Here is a 19,362-nt window from a genome sequence, read left to right as displayed (position 1 = left end):
CATCTCACTGATCTAGAGGTGCTTCCCTCCCTCAGGATGACGTTATGTAACAATGATGGACTGTTCTTTCTGACACAGTTGGCATGACAGTGTTTTTGCATCTTCTTCACTCACTTTGCGTTGGCTGAATGGGAATTCAGGAAATGAGTTTAGATCACGGGGGAATTTCGGGACGTCCCCACAAAGAGATCTGTGAGGATTTATTGTCCGCTAAGCGAGGACGTGAATAAGAAAGAAAGCTAGACAATGCTTTAATCAGTTCCATTAACTCTCAAAGGCTGACTGAGTTTGGTTATTCATTGTTCAGTCATGAATCGGATGGAAGTCACACCAGTCAAGGGAAATTAGACTGGGAGAGATGGAAAAAAGGAATTGGAATAATGGTGTGGATGTTGTATTGATAAATGGAGGTGTAGAGCAGTCATTATTATTTTATGCATGACTTTTTATTGGCGGTTCTCTCTTAAGGATTGGTCTGTAGTATCATCACCTTTTTCTCTCCTATGTCCATTTATTTTTTTCATTATTCATTATTGGCCACTGGTTGATGGATGTCTCACGATTAACTCTGCTCGGGAAACGCCCCATTTTAAATGAAGCTTTCTCTTCGAGTTGCTTTTAAGTTGGAATGAATAATGTAGAAATGAAACAATGTATTCTCAAGAGTTTATTATAAAGCTGGTGGCTTTCTGTCTCTGTAACGAGTTTGTGTTTTTTATTCTTATGACGATGAGTGACTTCTTTCCATTTTTCCCATCCAAAGCGGCTAATTTCCATTTCTGCTGTTTTTAGGTCAGACGTCGCCTGTGAAGAGTTTAAGACCCGTGAGTATGATCATGGATTTTGGAGGTGATAATGACCTTGTGAAACTGGTGGAGTGGTTGAATATTTTCTTTTTTACTGATAAAAATGTTCTACATTTTAATTAGAAACATAGAAAAGTCCTTTTTAAATGGGTGTGTGTTCTATATGTATAGAACAGAATTTTATGGGCCCGGCAAAGATTATTACACTCTTAAAGGGCACCTATTATGCAAAATACACTTTTACAAGATGATTGGACATAATTGTGTGTTGGCAGTGTGTGAACACAATCACCCTACAATGAAAAAAAAATCTTTTTAATCCCCTTAAAACAAAGTATTCTCATTAGACATGCCATTTTGATTCTCTTGTTAATGTGACATCACACTGATAAAGCCCCGCCCATGGCCACTGACTGACAGTCCTGCCATAGAGACAGAGCGCAGCGCGTCACAACCTGAAAACCACGCCCACCGGGGGGGAAAGCAATCCAACAGTCTCCATTGACTTTGTATTGCAAAAGGCCGCCTCCTTGTCATTTCTGGCTTATAACAAAAAACTGAATAATGCCTAAAAGCTGCTTTGGGACAATATGTACAGCTAACAAGCCAAAGAACACAGAAATAAGTTTTTATAAGCTGTCGAGCCGTAAAACCCAGTCTTTAAGGAGAATAAAGTGGATCGCCGATTACGTTTCCCCCTATTGGACGCAGTTTTACTAATAGGAGTACTATGAAAAGTTGCCTGTTTCCATTTCTGTGTCTAAACGCTCGTTTTTTGAAGTCGACAGCTTATAAAAAATTATTTATTTATTTTTTTGGCGTGTTAGATGTACACCTTGTCACACAGCAGCTTTTAGGTATTATTCTGTTTTTAAGTTTAATCTGTAAATAAGTTTTTATAAGCTGTCGACCCCAAAAAACGAGCGTTTAAAGACACAAAAATGGATACAGGCAACTTTTCATAGTACTTCTATTAGTAGAACTGCGTCCACTAGGGGGAAACGTAGTTGGCGATCCACTTTATTCTCCTTAAAGGCTGGGTTTTACGGCTCGACAGCTTATAAAAACTTATTTCTGGGTTCTTTGGCTTGTTAGCTGTACATATTGTCACACAGCAGCTTTTAGGCATTATTCAGTTTTTTGTTATAAGCCAGAAACGACAAGGAGGCGGCCTCTCGCAACACAAACTCAATGGAGACGGCTGGACCGATCTCCCCCCCGGTGGGCGTGGCCCCCAAATCTGCATAACGGCGCTCTGTCTCTATACCATAGTTTCTGCTCTCACTGTGTTTTAAGTGTCTGCTATATCTCAATAGTAAGTTTTTAACTAAAAAATCGGGGCGTCTTTGAGATGCTATAATAAATAATCTGTGGGTTATAGTGGGTATGCACGTGACGTCACCTTCGGCGAAAGTGACTGTGGTTAGGCCCACTGAGTGGCAAAAGGCAGAGCGACAGAATGAGTGTACAGTGTGAAATCAGCGAAAACACGTCTAAATGGGAAACAGCTGTTGTGCGATAGGCTGATTAGACAGATTAACGAGAATTCGGAGCTATCATTTTACAGACTGCCAAAAAACACAGAAAGGAAACTGTAAATTGATCGTTCATGCCAATGTCCACAGACCACAGGTGGGTTGACAAGTTGCTAGGGTCCCTATCAAGCAGAGGTTTTACTTTCTACTTAAAAGTATTTTTCAAGTATTTGGATTTTATCCGTGTTTTTCTTTGGAAAACACATTCCAAATCATAATTTTTATTCTATTACATTTCATAAATACACGTGTTTGTTTTACATTTAATATTTAAGTACATACTTTTACTCCAGTAAAATGACACAGTTTTAATCTAATTAGGTATTAAATAAATTTTAATGTGCAATATTAAAGAATACACAGTATGTTTTATGCTTTAGAATGTAGTGAAGTAAAATTTTTCCCAATACAAACACCCTAATAAAGCACAGATGCTTGGAAAATATAACTTATTTTACTAAGTATTGTCCACCTCTGCTATCAAGTCCAACTAAATTAAATTTAAGCTGATAATAGTCCGTTTTACTGGCATTTTCGCAGCAGTCGCTGTGAAAACCAGCCATTTTGTTGAATGTTTGCCACTCCGCAGGGCGAGTTCCGGCGTCGTCACGTGGAAAAGTGACGTCAATGCATACCCACTATTGTGAGCTGAATATTTTGGGCACACCTGAGACTTATACTACATCTTGTAAAAATTAACATAATAGGTGTCCTTTACAAATTAACTCATTCACCGCCATTGACGAGTTATCTCGTCATTTATGAGTTCATATTTAACTAATAAATATGCCTTTCTGGACGAATTTCAAAGTGAAAGTGTAATACCGCTTTTATCCACCAGATGGCGCCAAACCAAATTTTTTAAAAACGGAAGTTAAAAAGATTTAATGATTTATTTTAACTGCCTTTATGTTTGATAGACATTCTGAGTCTGATCTCTAACATAAATTCCTTTACAAAAACGCAATTTTTTAAGCTTTTTGCTCAAAATGTTGTATTTTTGAAGAGAAATATCCATATTTCAGTGGTTAAATTAAGTAGAAAAAGTAAATATATAATGAAACGTTTTTTCCCTATTTTGTTTGTTTGTTTGTTTATTGTTTGTTTGAAAGCAGAGGGTGTGTTCTTTAATTTGATATAATTTGTATGTTTATATATTTATAGAAAATAATTTTTCCTGCAAGGAATTTTGTGAAAATTTTGTTAAAATCACAAACATGCAGGTGGGCAACTTTTCTTAAAAAGGCTGGCGGTGAATGAGTTAAGACAATGTTTTTTCTTAGGTTTTCTAAAAGCATGATCAGATCTTAAAAATATAAAGTTTTGTCTGTCATGCAAACTGTTGTGTGCATTGTCCAATGAGAGACAGAGCATATTTGCATACGAGTTACTGGAATTTTCATTACGCCGCTAACTCGACCAGACACAAGCCTTATGTTCATTACAGTGTTACTGTATCTACATGCTACAGAATGATAGATGACATAATATTATCTATATCCCATATTGCTTATAGAGTCTGTATCTATGAGTGCCCTGTTGGTCATTTTGTGAGGTGGTCTTAAAAGCGCACACTCTCCTTTTTTATCCCAACAGAGACCGGGAATAAGTGCCAGCACAGAGACTTTGGATCGTTGCCATGATATCACGACACCTCCAGCTTTGACTTATCACTCAAACACACTGCCATGTAGTTCTCCGAAACAAAACACTTCCTTTCACTACAGCAAACCCAAAGCCTTGACAGAGAGCATAGGTGAGTCAACACCACCTCCAGAAATGTGGACCAAAGTCTGTATTGGTGAAGAAACTGGGTTTAATTTCACATGCATAGAGATTGATCAGATTGTAGTTGTTTATTTTATCAGGTGTCATGTATACGCAAAAATACAAAAAACAAGAATCAGTAAATCAGTATTTAGAACTGTTTATTTGCCTCACCTTGATTCAAAACGGAAAGCTTATTATAATAATGTTTATAATTTAGCTGACGGGTTGGATTTTGTAGGAAATGTCAGGTGTTGCAATTTTATGTTTCAAACAGAGAGGGCGATAGAGAAGCAAAAGTTACAGATTGCAGCTTTATGGGGCGGTCACACTAGCCTTTCAACATGCAAATATTTTTTTTGGACGTTACTGCGCATATGGGCGGGAGAGCTTCATCCATCTTTGCTTTTCAGTAGAGAGAGGTCACACTATGACGTACTCGTTTTCTACTGGTCACATGTCTCCACATGATACGAATTTACCAGACATGAACTTGAACTTTGGTATGCAGTGAAATGCAAAATATCTTCGCACAGCTTGCGTTTCCGGTCTAATAGATTTGCATGCGTATGAATGGAAGTCAATAGAATGAAAAATGTAGTGCAGGGGTCTTCAACGACTTTTCTTCAAGGGCCAGATTTTAAAATTGTAAATATGATGCGGGCCAAACGTTTACGCCTATTTTTAATATTTTTACCTGTTATATATTATTATTATTACTTTTACTATATATGTTATAACTTATGTTGTTTTTGCTACTTTTTGTTATAGGTCATATATTAAAAAACATGCATTTTCAAAAAAGATGCACAATAGCCAGTATTTTGCCTTTTAAATAACTGAAAACTCATATTTTAATTTTTATAAAAAAAAAACTGCAGCTTAACATAGCAAAGGCCAAACGTTAATAGTTTAACTATAAACATTGCACAAAAAAGTGCAAGTGTAAATGAAGAGTTTGGTTCCAAAACGCAATAAATCCATTTTGACAAATTTCGGTAAAAACGTGTTTTCTATACCAAGAAAGTGACAAGATGAAAACCACTATTTTCTGTTACAAACTTTCACATAGCATCTTTAGGTTATAAAAACATAAAAATTCATAACTTGATTTTCAAAGATTTATTATAAAAACTAATTCTTTTTTCCACAAAATGCAATAAATCCATGACAGTTTTTTATTTCAAAATGCTATAAATCTATTAAATCAATGTATAAATGTGCATTCATCTTTACCATTTTATATTTATTTATTTAGTTGACTAGTGGTATACAATGACTAAAAAAATAAACATTAATGGCATTAACCAAAACACTTACTTTGTTATATTAAGAACACTGTCATTGCTGCGGTTACTTGACGTCGTTTCTTTACATTTTTCACTGCGATCAGCTGTAAAATGTTTTAGTCCTGCTCGATTTTCGTTGACTTTGAGTAAAATAATGTAAAGTTTTTCATAAGATCCTCTGGGGTCAATGTGTTAGCATGAGAAGCTTGATGCTGTCTGGAGAACAAGCACCCGAGTGCCTCTCGCGGAAATTATTAGATGTTGATGGCTTACGTTTCTTTCCCGTCACAGAAAACCATCACAGGTTTAGCAATGCAATTAAAGTATTATTTTGTTTTGTTTGTTGATCACGAAGTAGATGAGGAAAACTAGGACTCCGTGGACTCAGCGCGTCCGCCATTGTTTGTTTACATTGCGTGACTGGTGGGCTGTAATTTCAGAAATGGATTTATTGCGTTCTGTAAAAAAGGAGGAGTGGCGTTTATCGCATTTTGGGAAAAAAAGGAGAAAAGATGACAGAATAACACGGCGGATATTGGATTTTGCATAAAATTAAGAATTTACTTTTAACTATTGACCTGATATAATACTGATTTTGGCAGTAACTAATTTTTTTCAAAAATGGCGTTTATCGCGTTTTGGAACCAAACTCTTCAAATACTCACATGTATTTTGTATAGCACTAACTGTAATGCAGAGCTCTTAAACTTCTTTTGTTTTTAACTATTTAACTTTCATTAATTGTTACATGTCAAGTTTTCACAACAAAGTCAGTCTACTCCTAATGACTAAAATTCCACTTCATGTTTTCTTTATAATATTTTAAAGATAAATAGGCTAAACCGCCTTTCCATTGTACACTACAATCGGATGCGACTGTTGGAGTTCGCCCCCTAGTGCCAGCATGGAAGAGAAGCTCATTTCAGCGCAAGAGCCTGTAATATACAAATATTTTTATAGTTTATAATTTACTTATCAGTAATCAATTGTTTTTAAAGGATACAAGTGTTACTGATAAAGTTAAACAGGATTAATAATTTTCACCTCGCACACAGTGTTTTGATCGAAACACACTGAAATAAATCACTTCCGGTCGGTGTGTCACATGCGGTGTAGTTGCACCGTTTTTTATGGAATCCAGTAATTACACATCTGCTGATGGTCGGCACCCCACTCAGCCCACTTTTCGACTCTCCTTCTGGTTTTTCGGCCATCATGTGTCATGTACAGTGGAAAGGTAAAAGTAACCACGCTAATTTTAATCAGACAAATATGACCAACGGGCTGGATAAAGATGACTAGAGGGCCGCATTTGGCCCGCGGGCTGCCAGTTGACTGCCCCTGGTGTAGTGTGACCGCCCTTTTAATTTGTAATTGACTGCAAATGCACAACATTTTCCCTTTGTGCATGATATAGCAAATGCTATTGTTACAGCGCTTGCAAACTCTGAATGCGTATTACGCTTTTTATTTCGTTTCTAATAAAAATACATAAAATACACTGGTATAAAATACAATCTATGAATAAAAATGTTGCACTGTTTTATTGCTCCACTTTCTTTTTCGATGAGTTATATAAATACGTAGTTTATTCTGTGTGTGTTTGCGTCTATATATTTCTTTGTGTTGTTTGTTTTTTCCAGTAGTGCCTCACTATAAAGAGCTGGAGGTTTTTATTAAAAGAGATCAGGAGACGGGCTTTGGCTTTCGTGTACTGGGAGGAGAAGGAGCCGATCAGCCGGTTAGTCCTCATTTTTTTTCTAAATCTGTATGAGTTTCTTTATTCAGTTGAACACAAAAGAAGATATTTTGATAAATGATAGTAAGCAGCACACAGTTGATGCCACCCAATAGTATTTGTTTTTCATACTATGGAAGTCAATGGTTGCCATCAACTGTGTGCTTACCATCATTTATCAGAATATGTTATTTAAGAGTAATGTTAAGGGTAAGAGAAATCAACTTGTTTTGAGCGAGAATATTTTGAATTTTGCATCTAAAGGTATCTTGCTTAAAGAATTCTTGCATATTTTTCATAAAGAACCAAGACAAAACGCTGGTTGATTGTAATGATTTTCCATCAGTGCAGCTTTAAAACCAGCCATCCATCTCATCTCATTAGGTCTACATTGGTGCCATCATACCCCAAGGGGCGGCAGAAATGGAGGGTCGTCTAAGGGCCGGAGATGAGCTTATTGGCATCGATGGCATCACGGTGAAAGGGAAATCGCACAAACAAGTTCTGGATCTAATGACTAACGCCGCTCGAAACGGCCAGGTTCTCCTGGGTGTGCGCAGAAAGGTCCTTTACAGAGATGAGATCTGCTGACTGACGGGTCTTAGACATAAAAACCGCCGCTGGGGTATAATTAACTGTCTGAAAAGCTTTTATTAAAGGTCACTCCTTGTAATCTTTTTCGCTGTAGATGTGTCAGAAGAAGCTGGGAGCGGGGCACTGGCCCTCGTGAATGGCTCGCCGCGGCATCCTCGCATCCAGATGCCAAGTGTCAAGGACCAGGAGTCGTTCGATATCACCCTGCACCGTAAAGAGAACGAGGGCTTTGGTTTTGTCATCCTGACCTCGAAAAGCAAACCGCCACCAGGAGGTAAGAGATGGTCCATTCACGAAGATTTTGTATTTCTATCAGTGATGCGCGGATCAATGTATAAACAACCCGCACCCGACCAACGTTTTCAACTAACTCGTCCGCAACTCGGACCGCAAAAAAAAAAGAAAATTTACCTCACCCGCTTTCTGGCCCGCATTTTTTTAAAGTAGTAAATGCTCATCGTAGCTTCATTGGGCCATAGACGTAGGAACTAGGGGTGCGGGGTGTGTATATAAATTACAAGTTTAATTGGCATTTTTATTTTAAACGACCCGACTGATCGCAACCCGAATATCATTAAAAATATTTTTGGATGACTTGTAACTGCGCAAGAACTCGCTTATTTTGGATCAACCCGCGCATCACTGATTTTTATATAACATGGCACATTTAAGCAAATCACGTTATTCATTGCCGACACTTCACAAAAACTTCATGCTGCTAAGTGATTTGAATAAGTGTGTGTTTCAGTAATTCCTCACAAAATTGGCCGCATAATCGACGGCAGCCCGACCGATCGCTGCGGTTTGTTGAGCGTGGGTGACCGCATATCCGCCGTAAACGGTCAGTCCATCGTGGAGCTCTCGCACAACGACATCGTTCAGCTTATCAAAGATGCCGGAAACGCTGTCACACTCACCGTGGTCCCCGAAGACGGTGAGTGATATAATTAAATGTCACATTAATACTGTCGCAATACATTTTCATGCTTTGCCAATCTGTACTTTAAAGGAACACTATGTAGTTTTTTTACCTTTAAATAATGTCTCTAAAATTATTTCATTATAGAACAACTTTTAACTGGACAAATTGTACTGTTGCTGCAACCTGAGCAGCCTCCTAGCTGCTACAAACACACTCTGAAAGTGGCGGTGGAGGGTAGAGCACACAGCCCCGCCCCTCCCCCTGCCTGCAGAAGAGTGTCTGATACCAGGCACTGTTGCGCTTTTCAACCACATGGGGGAGCTGTAAGTCATTTTTACATGGAAACTACATAGTGTTGCTTTAATTTGACTGTAGCAGGATCTTTGCTTTAGTCGAAACACACATAATCGTAGTAAAATGTGATATGAAATATTCACACACATTTAAATGAAATAATTTATGAAGACATTTAAGTAGATTTAAAATGCAAAACATGTATTTATGTGGGTCATGCTAAATAGGTGTTAGCTCACAAGCATGATTTCAATACAATATGCACAAAAGTAAATACACTTTTCCAATATTTTTATCCACTTCAAGCTACACCTATATTGTCAGACATAAAAGGTACTAAAGATGGCACTGGTCTTAACTCTTTCCCCGCCAGCGTTTAAAAAACATTTTCAGCCAGTAGCAGCAATTTTTATGATTTTCACAAAAGTTGAATGTCTTCCAGAATAAACATATATAAATATATGATATATCAAATTTTAACCCTCTGGTTAAAAAAAAGCATTTCATACCTATGGATTTTAAGCAAAAGGCTGAGATTGCATTTTTGTAAATTAAGTACTTTTGTTAGAGATCAGATTCAGAGCGATCATCAAAAACATATACAGAGTATTTACTGTTTTTAGATCAGTGGATGCTTTAGTGTTTTATAAGTTAGGAGCGACACCTAGTGGATAATAGCGGAAATATGGTTTGCCGGTAAACTCGTCATTGGCAGAGAAGCGTTTTCTCTTAATTGAAGAGATAACAATGGTGGGGAAAGAGTTCATATGTACCTTAGAGGTACCAATATGTTCCTTTGAGGTACTAATATGCACCCTTTCGGTACAAATGTGTTTTTTTGAAAGGGTAACAGCTTTAATACATTATTTCAGAAAGAGTAAGAAATTAGTAACATGTAGACTTTAAAAAAATGCTAGGTTATGTTTAAAAGGGACAAAACCCATCTGTTGGGTTAAATTAATCCACATAATGGGGCGGTTTCCCAGACAGGGATTAGACTAGTCCTAGGCTAAAATAAATGAAAAAGCTGTCCAAACTGAAAACAACTTCCACTGACATATCTTAAAATACATCAGTGCCCTTTGTTTGGCTTCAAAATGCACATAAGTAGTGTTTTTAGGAAGGCATATTTGTTAAAACTAGTTATATTTTATAATTAAACTAAGGGCTAGTCCTGTTTTAAGGTCATCTCTGTCTGGGAAACCACCCCTTTATGTTTAAATTGGACCCAATAATGGTTTAAACAGCATTTTGGGTTGCAACAACCCAGCATAGGTTAAATTACAACCTGGCGGCTTGGGTTTGCCCTTTTTGACCCAACGCTTGGTTAAATAACCCGTCATTTTTAAGAGTGCATGTTTTCTATGAATACAATTGTGGTATTTTTACAATAGCACCGATTTCCAGAAACACTTTCTTGTGTGTGATGCTCCATATTTCACACAGATACACACGGTAGGTTACAGCAAAGAGCATAGAGCCCAAGAGGCAAATCTCTGATGCGTTTTTGGGAGTTGTGGCTAGAAGGGATACAGCTACGCCCAAATTCTCCTGAAGATGAGCGTTGATTCATCCTAATACCACCCCCAAACCTAACCCTAAATCCAAAATTTAATGGGATTTAGGCCATAGCTGTATCCTATCTAGCCAGAACCGCTGTTTTTATCCCAACCCTAAGCCCAACATCTTGCGAGATTTGTCCGTAGCTGTATCCCCTCTAACCAGAAACTACTAGATGGTGCATTGGTACACTCTAAAAACAAATGGTGCTAAATAGCACTAAAAGTGGTTCACTGGGTTGTAATCATAGGGGAACCATTTTGAGTGCCATGTAGCATCTACAGTGTATAGCACCTGTGTAGAACCATAAGTGGTGCACTGATGTTGCAATGGAACGTTCTATTGAATTTCGCTTCCTGTCAGTATAGGTTTTTAGTGACAGTCTGAAGTCCATTGGTCTATATATTTTCTTTAACATGTTTCAATTGGCTGCTTAGAGTACAAAGGCCCGCCTTCAGGAGCAAGCTCAGCCAAACAGAGTCCGGCACCACAGCACAAGATGCTGAAATCCGCCAATCAGGATGAGAGGTGCAGTACACCATTATTGTTATTCCAGTCTAAATTGTGCCATTATGGCAAGGTGAATTTTACAACCACAGATCAGTCGAAGTAATAATGTGTTTGTACCTTATGTGCAGATATAATTTGGATATGGATGAACTCAGGGACGGGCTCGCTTGGACCGAGTATAAAGCTCTTCCTATGAGTGAACAGGGAACGCTGTGTGTCTCAAACTTCAAACAGGCAAGAAACATCTCATGTTCACTAAACATAAACACTGATACTTTATTTAGCAACTTTATAAAGCATTTATAGTTTACTGAACATCCCTTTGCATTTCAAACGTAAAAAAAGTTAATAAATATATATATATAAATACATGTTGGAAAATCAACAGTAACCATGTAAGCTTTGGGTTATACTTAATATCCTAATATAGACGCTATAATTTAGCATCAATAATTTTATTTTATTATCTTTCAAAAACCATGAAAACCTTATATTGCTAAAAGCGGAATAGGTTTCTTTGCTGACCAAAGCCACAGAAGAGCATTCACTTTACTTTAATTGTAAGAGTCGGGTGCTAAAAGGCAAACTGAATGTATGTGTGTATGGTACACAGGGCTGTATTGCGGTCGAGTTGGAACGTAGTTCTCGTGGTTTTGGCTTTAGTTTGAGAGGAGGAACGGAGTATAACATGGGTCTCTATATCCTGCGGTTGGCTGAGGACGGCCCTGCCATACAGGACGGCCGAATACACGTGAGTACAGAGCCTCAGACCTGCATGGAAACTGCTGACTGATTTTGTGGTTAAATCTGCAAAACGGGTTAAATAAAGTAAAATGTGTTAAACAAGGAATGCTTTTCTTGGCTGAAAGCATTATAAGTTAATTATCTCACACACAAGGGATGGAGCGTATTGGACTTGATGATAGATGGGCTTTCTAGTTTCTAAATTTCTGGGCCAACAACTGCCTTTAAATCCAGAGGCTTTATCACAAACATTTTCCAACCATAATTTGACAAAATAATATAAAATATAGTCATACATTTTTTTTTAAATGAAAAAATAGTTTACTGTTTAATATTAGCAATGATTTTTGCGACAAAATGCATCATAATTCAGTTATACACATCTCTATACTTAAAAACAGAACTAAAAACTTTGCTTTATGATTTTCCATTATATGACGCCAAACCTTTCACAATCACAGGAAATTACATAAGAACTTTCTATTAGTGTCCAACTAATGTGTTTTTGGATGCTCATGCTAATATGTATAGCAAAGTTTTTCAGTCCATGGACCCCCAGTACATGTATCAAATTAAGACTGAATTTACATACTTTGTTATGATTGTTGCATTACAAAAATATTCAAATAATCATTTGTGACCCAGGTTCATAAAACCAGTCAGAAGGGAACATTTTTAAAAATACGACATCAGATAAATAAATAAGCTTTTCATTGATGTATTTTTGTTAGGATATAATAATATTTGGCAGAAATACAACTATTTGAATCTGAGGCTGCCAAAAATATACTGTGTTGTTTACAGTAATTTCTAGGCCCGTGGCATTTTGAAGATTTGTTGTTTGCCAATTCACCCATGTACGCATTGTCATTTTTGTGTATCATGTCTTGGGTTATATATGGGTTAATCCCTCCGGCTGCAATTTTTCCACATCGGAAGTTTTCAAAACAATTTCCCACATTGAAAGCTAGGTAACTACAAAAAACTTATGCAATCATAGCAGTGGGTGTTTACTTCCAAGTCTTCAATCCATCAAAACAGAGCATTTCTCAAGCCAGCCTCAAAACAAGGCTACAAAATATCCTATTACTTATTGCTTTTGATGTCTTTGAATGTAAAAATCACACAAACGTCATAAGTAGACCCAAGACAACAGTATAAAACAATAAATACGCCTGATTCACACCACCTTTAATTTTAAAGGGGGCATTTTAAAATACTTTTTTAAAATGCCAAATAAATCTTTGGTGTCCCCAGAGTGCGTATGTGAAGTTTTAGCTCAAAATATCATATAGATAATTTATTATAGCACGTTAAAATTGCACATTTTTAGGTGTGAGCAAAAATGTGCCGTTTTTGGGTGAATCCTTTTAAAAGCAAATGAGCTGATCTCTGCATTAAATGGCAGTGCAGTGGTTGGATAGTGCAGATTAAGGGGCGGTATTATTCCCTTCTGACATCACATGGGGAGCCACACTTCAATGACCTATTTTTTCGCATGCTTGCAGGGAATGGTTTACCAGAAGTTAATGGGTAGTTCTCTTTCACATTTTCTAGATTATTAAAAGCATTGCGGACCTAATTTTAGCACTTAACTCTTTCGCCGCCAGTGTTTTTTTTTTTTGTTGCCAGCAAGCGCCAGCATTTTTCATGATTTTGACAAAAGTTTAATGCCTTCCAGAAAATGTTCTTCTTTAAAAATATAAACATACAATATATCAAATGAAAGAGCAGACCATCTGCTTTCAAAAAAAAGTTTCATCCTACCATCATTAGTTCTCTTTTTATCACCTCTCAAATATGGATTTCTTAAAAAACACCAAATGTTACGCAAAATTGTGAAGGACTTAATAGAGATCAGATTCAGAGTGATCCTAAAAACATGCACGGACATGCAGTTGCCCTATAGGACGACGTTTCCGGCTTTTATATACCTGGTGGATAATAGGGGTATTACGGATTGCCAGAAAAACTCTTCATTGGCAGGGAAGCGTTTTCTCCTGGTGGGGAAAGAGTTAAACATGGAAAAAGTTGAACTCTTTCATGAAAATATCATGAAAATGACATATCATGTCCCCTTTAATAAATAGTTTTTGTTTAGATGGGCACTTTATGCTCTGCATTTCAATCAGTGTTTTTTAATGTTTATTATTAGCCTATTATTGCATTTTGCCTGATTTAATTTTTCACCAAAAAATATATATATATTAAAATATTTTAATGATATTTCCCTGGTAATACCACTATGGACGCCCTGTTGAAGACCCATTGTCTAGAGATCAGGCAATAATGAGGTCAAATAAGTAATGCGCAGTGACGCGATGCCAAGATGGCGACGTCAGGCTCCGCCAACTATTGGCTTCAAAAAGACAAACCTATGGGTCACAGACATTATGTCTATAATTTTTACAGTCTATGGTTGCTACATTTTGCTTATGCCTTTTTTAAATATCTTTTTAAATAATTTTTTGTGATCTGCAGGTGGGAGATCAAGTTGTGGAGATCAACGGAGAGCAGACACAAGGCATCAGCCACACCAGAGCCATCGAGCTGATCCAAGCTGGAGGAAATAAAGTTCATCTGTTACTGCGACCGCAAGCTCTTTTATCTGAAAACAGTCAGTTTCATACAAACACATGAACACATGCAAACTTAAGCATGCACACTTCAGTAAGACACTGGGGTGTTTGCTAACTTTCCTTCCTTCCATCTTTCTTTCTTTCTTTCTTTCTATTTCTCTGCAGGTTGTGTAAGCTCTTCTGCAGTGTGCTATTATCCCCAGGAGCATCATCACTAACAACTCCTTTTCTTTTCTTTGGTAACAGAGCTTTCTCTCTACACTCGCTTTGCTTTTACTACTCGCTGTAAACCTCTTATTGTGCAAGTCGATAGATTTGATGCAAAATCTTAACACACTCACAAAACCAGAGAGAATCGATTCAACAAAGTCAATAGCGGAAACACTGCATAAAATCATTATGTACTGCATACTAAATTATTTTGTGCCAAAGATGTGAATAATACATCAAATTATTTGCCTCAAATAAATGCATGCAATGCAGAAAATGGCTTTCTTACTTAGTATTTATGGCTTGTTTTCAGTATAAATATCTAAATATTCTTAAATCATGTATTTTCTTGATGAGCAAAATGACCTAAGAATATAAGTTTAGTTTTTAGACAAAAAAAACAAATTTAAGTGAATTTGTGCTTAAAACAAGTAAAAATATTTGCAAATAGGTTGAGAAAATCTTTCTTGAATTGAGCGTTAAAGAAAAACTTTAACTTATTTTTAGATTATTTTTCTTACCCCATTGGCAGATATTTTTACTGCATAAAACAAAAAAAAAATTGCTAATGGGGTAAGCACAATTTTCTTGAATTTTTCTTGAATTTAGTGTTTAAGAAAAATTTTCAAGATTTTTTGCTTACCCCATTGGCAGATTTTTTGCTTGTTTTAAGCACAAAATCACTTAAATTAGACATGTTTGGTCGTTTTGCTCATCAAGAAAAAGCATCTTAATTTTAGAATCTTTAGTTATTTTTACTTAAAACAATAGAAATTTTTTTTAAATAATTTTTTGCAGTGTATAATGGTTAAAAAAGAGACATGCATTAAAGAAAGAACTTCAGCAATTTTTTTTTTTTTTTTAATTTCACTATTCTCACCTATTGCATGAAAACACTGCAAAAAATGATTTTCAAGAAAAAAATTCTTAGTATTTTTCATTTGTTTTCAGTAGAAATATCTAAAAATTCTAAAATTTAGATGTTTTTCTTGATGAGCAAAACAACCCAAGAAAATAAGTCTCGATTTTAGACCAAAAATATAAAAAAAGTGATTTTGTGCATAGGGCAAGCAAAAAAATCTGCCAAAGGGGTAAGCTAATTTTTCTTGAATTTTTCTTGATATAAGTGTCTAAGAAAAATGTTCAAGATTTTTTGCTTTCCCCATTGGCAGATTATTATTATTTTTGCTTGTTTTATGCACAAAATCACTTTAATTTGATATTTTTGATCTAAAAACTAGACATATTTTCTTGGGCTGTTTTGCTCATCAAGAAAAAGCATCTTGATTTTGGAATATTTAGATATTTTTGCTTAAGACAATACAAAAAGCCTAAGAAATATTTTTTTTAATCATTTTTTGCAGTGTATAATGGTTAAAAAAAGAGACATGCATTAAAGAAAGAACTTCAGCCATTTTTAGTTATTCCAACTATTTCACTATGCTCACCTATTACATGAAAACACTGCAAAAATGATTTTCAAGAAAAAAATTCTTAGTATTTTTCATTTGTTTTCAGTAAAAAATATCTAAAAATTCTAAAATTAAGACGTTTTTCTTGATGAGCAAAACGACCCAAGAAAATAAGTCTCGATTTTAGACCAAAAATATCAAATTTAAGTGATTTTGTGAATAAAACAAGCAAAAAAAAAATCTGCCAAAGGGGTAAGCTAATTTTTCTGGAATTTTTCTTGATATTAGTGTCTAAGAAAATTGTTCAAGATTTTTTTGCTTTCCCCATTGGCAGATTTTTTTTGTTGCTTGTTTTATGCACAAAATCACTTAAATTTGATATTTTTGATCTAAAAACTAGACATATTTTCTTGGGCTGTTTTGCTCATCGGGAAAAAGCATCTTAATTGAGCAAAACAACCCAAGAAAATAAGTCTCGATTTTAGACCAAAAATATCAAATTTAAGTGATTTTGTGCATAAAACAAGCAAAAAAATCTGCCAAAGGGGTAAGCTAATTTTTCTTGAATTTTTCTTGATATTAGTGATTTTCTTGATATTTAAGATTTTTTTGCTTACCCGATTGGCAGATTTTTTTTTTTTTTTTTTTGCTTGTTTTATGCACAAAATCACTTAAATTTGATATTTTTGATCTAAAAACTAGACTCATTTTCTTGGGCTGCTTGTCAAGAAAAAGCATTTTAATTTAAGAATTTTTATATATTTTTACTGAAAACAAGACAAAAATACTAAGAATTTTTTTGCAGTGTAGTAAGATTTTTTTTAAAGAAGATTACATGTTAATCTGTTTTGGTTTGGAAACAAATGTATGATGTTGTGCTGATTTCATCCGTAGGTTCTTCAGAAGTTCCTCCTCCTGACCCGCAGGGATCCAACACTTCCAAAATTCCCCTCAGTTCCGCTCTCCGTCATCCATCATCGCCCTCAGCGAAGAAGAGAACGTCAGACCTGTCAAACTCCATGGCCCGTTCCCGTGCCTCCTTAGATCTCGTTCTCCAGGATCCTCCCCCTAAAGACAGCAAGAAGGAGAAGCGTGCCAAACCACAAAAGCCCAGCACTTCCAGCTCCTCACGGCAGCAGCGCCTGAAGAGTTGGTCCACAGAGAACCTCATTGATCTTGAAGATACGAAGCAACCCAAACCCCCATCCAAAGCCAAAGACAAAGCTCACAGCTACAAAGAAAATGTGCCAGAGCGTCCTCAAGGCAAGCATAGCCGAGTGAGTCGCTCCGTCAGTCCCCGGAAGTCCAAGCCTGAGGGACCGGAAGTAAACACTGGTTTGGAGCGAGGGAGGGAAAAGGAACGCCGCACGAAGACGACGCCAGGGACGAGCGACACTCGTCGAAAACAGGAAACTCGGGGAAGTAAAGAAAATTTGATCCAAGAAGGAAAGGAGAGAGGAAGAACCGAAAGAAGACTAAAGGATGAACGGGTTTATGAAAGAGAGGTTGATTATGGCGTGCAAAAGAAGAAAAAAAACATAGATCGACAGCAGTTAAACGGACACAAAGAGGAAGAGAAGAAGATTAAACAAGGAAAAGATAAGAGATCTAGGGAATCAAAGGAAGACAGCGAGAAGGATAAGAAGATAAGAGACAACAAAGAAATCAAAACAAGCGTAATTGAAAATAAAAACAGGAAAGATACTGTCACCACTGACGCCACCACAGTACCCAACAGGGCAAACCTGGTGTTAGACGGTCCACCGAACAACGTCATGTGGAAAATCCCGAACTATGCTCGCATTCTCACCCGGGAGGAAGTCATGCGGGATGTTTTTGAGTAGCCTGAAATATAGGACCTCTATTTAAACTAGAGACTATGGAGTTACCCAAACTCGATTGCGTCTCCGAATGCACACGTTCAAATAATAACACTTGAGGGTAGTTACCGACACACTTATTGGGAATGCATGCTTGCACAGGACATTTCTTGGCCTTCCAGCCAGCAGCTTTTCCTCCCATCCAGGTTTTAGAAAGTCTCACACCTGCTAGGCATCAACAGCGAGTCCTATAATGTGTTAGGTTGCTGCTAATTGAACATTCACGCTTATTAAATACTGCAATCGGCAGATTCATCCGACACAGAGATTTGATTCAAACTGCCTATATGCAGTTCTTGGGATCATTGCTGATAAACAAAATCGACGTCGACAGGCAATTTCTGTGGCCAAACGCATGAAGCTTCACTTTGTCTGGACTTTTCATTTCCTCCGTGCCAACCGGACCCTACACGCATCACAATGCAATCCTTTCTTATGCAACTTAACGGACATCCCAAATCAATCGCCACAGCATCAATGCAAGTTTTTTGGTCACAAACCGCACTCCCCGAATCTCCAAAGATCCGCTTTGTGCATGCAAAATAGGACATAACGGTTCCTTGTTTTGTTGCATGACTGTACAACCCATGCAGTTCGTTACCAGACTTTGTAAATATATATATGAACTGTCATCAGGACTGGCGGGACTTTTTAGACTGTTCTCTCTCTTCCATATCTTTGGCTCCCTGATTTCCAAATATTATCATATTGCAAATGACCAGAAACTTGTGCTTTTAATATACCAAGATAAAGAAATGTTTATTTATTGAAATGTGTATATGAACATAGATACATGTAGCTATATGAAATCTTAAAAACGATTTCGGTGTAGAGAGTCCAAGCACCGTGGTAGTTTTACCTTGTAGCAACGATGTTTTGACTTAAATGGTACATGCAGATGTATTTTTAAATATTGAATATGAAATCAGATTTAATATGGTTATATAAATATATATATTTATTTTATTCCTTTTCTTGGACACGCATGTCCGTTTCATTAAAGGCAAGCAATTCAACCCCTCATTTATAAGAAATTGCTCAATTCACGTTTCACTATTTGATGTGCTACATAAAATTAAAATACCTTATTAATGAGAATAATAAAAATTAGTAAAACATGGAAATGCATTGAGAATTTGGGAGTGGAAAATTGATTGTATTTATTTAAATAATGTCACAGTTTTCAAAATCTTAATGGCCCAATAAATAAACTTTATTTAATTTATGCAAAATGTAATTTTTTGTTTCTTTTCATGTAAGGGTCAAATATGACCGGAACATGTTTTCATGAGATTCATCTAAATGCAAAATGTTTTTATGCAGTGGCGGCTCATGACTGCTCATCCGAGGGGCGCTAATTCAAAATATGTGTTCGGATGTGTGTTGCTTGCCTTTTCAAAATATGTGTTTATTGCACCATGTGCATCACGTGTTTTGTCAAAGTGGGTTCCTGCTGCACACGCGTCAAAACCGTTTATGATAAAAGAGACGCTCACGTAATACACAAGACGCTCCCTTAAAA

At 36.5% G+C, this 19,362-nt stretch overlaps 1 protein-coding gene across 1 annotated transcript in view; it reads left to right on the top strand.

The window, feature by feature from the left end:
• magi3b (membrane associated guanylate kinase, WW and PDZ domain containing 3b) overlaps window positions 1–19,064 on the top strand; it is a 161,792-nt gene extending 142,728 nt beyond the window's left edge. Inside the window, exons 11-21 of the mRNA XM_073870425.1 lie at window positions 793–824; window positions 3,938–4,097; window positions 7,041–7,138; window positions 7,520–7,715; window positions 7,827–8,003; window positions 8,478–8,663; window positions 10,943–11,033; window positions 11,144–11,249; window positions 11,629–11,766; window positions 14,241–14,376; window positions 16,855–19,064. Of these exons, the coding sequence (XP_073726526.1) occupies window positions 793–824; window positions 3,938–4,097; window positions 7,041–7,138; window positions 7,520–7,715; window positions 7,827–8,003; window positions 8,478–8,663; window positions 10,943–11,033; window positions 11,144–11,249; window positions 11,629–11,766; window positions 14,241–14,376; window positions 16,855–17,804 (2,270 nt within the window). The 3' untranslated portion in view covers window positions 17,805–19,064. The remainder of the gene's footprint in view (window positions 1–792; window positions 825–3,937; window positions 4,098–7,040; window positions 7,139–7,519; window positions 7,716–7,826; window positions 8,004–8,477; window positions 8,664–10,942; window positions 11,034–11,143; window positions 11,250–11,628; window positions 11,767–14,240; window positions 14,377–16,854) is intronic.
• The last annotated feature ends 298 nt before the right edge of the window (window positions 19,065–19,362 follow it).

The sequence above is a fragment of the Misgurnus anguillicaudatus genome, chromosome 8 (genome assembly GCF_027580225.2).
Source record: "Misgurnus anguillicaudatus chromosome 8, ASM2758022v2, whole genome shotgun sequence".
NCBI classification, from domain to species: domain Eukaryota; kingdom Metazoa; phylum Chordata; class Actinopteri; order Cypriniformes; family Cobitidae; genus Misgurnus; species Misgurnus anguillicaudatus.
The sequence above is the reverse complement of the archived record's forward strand: the minus strand, read 5'-3'. Positions and strand labels throughout refer to the sequence as shown.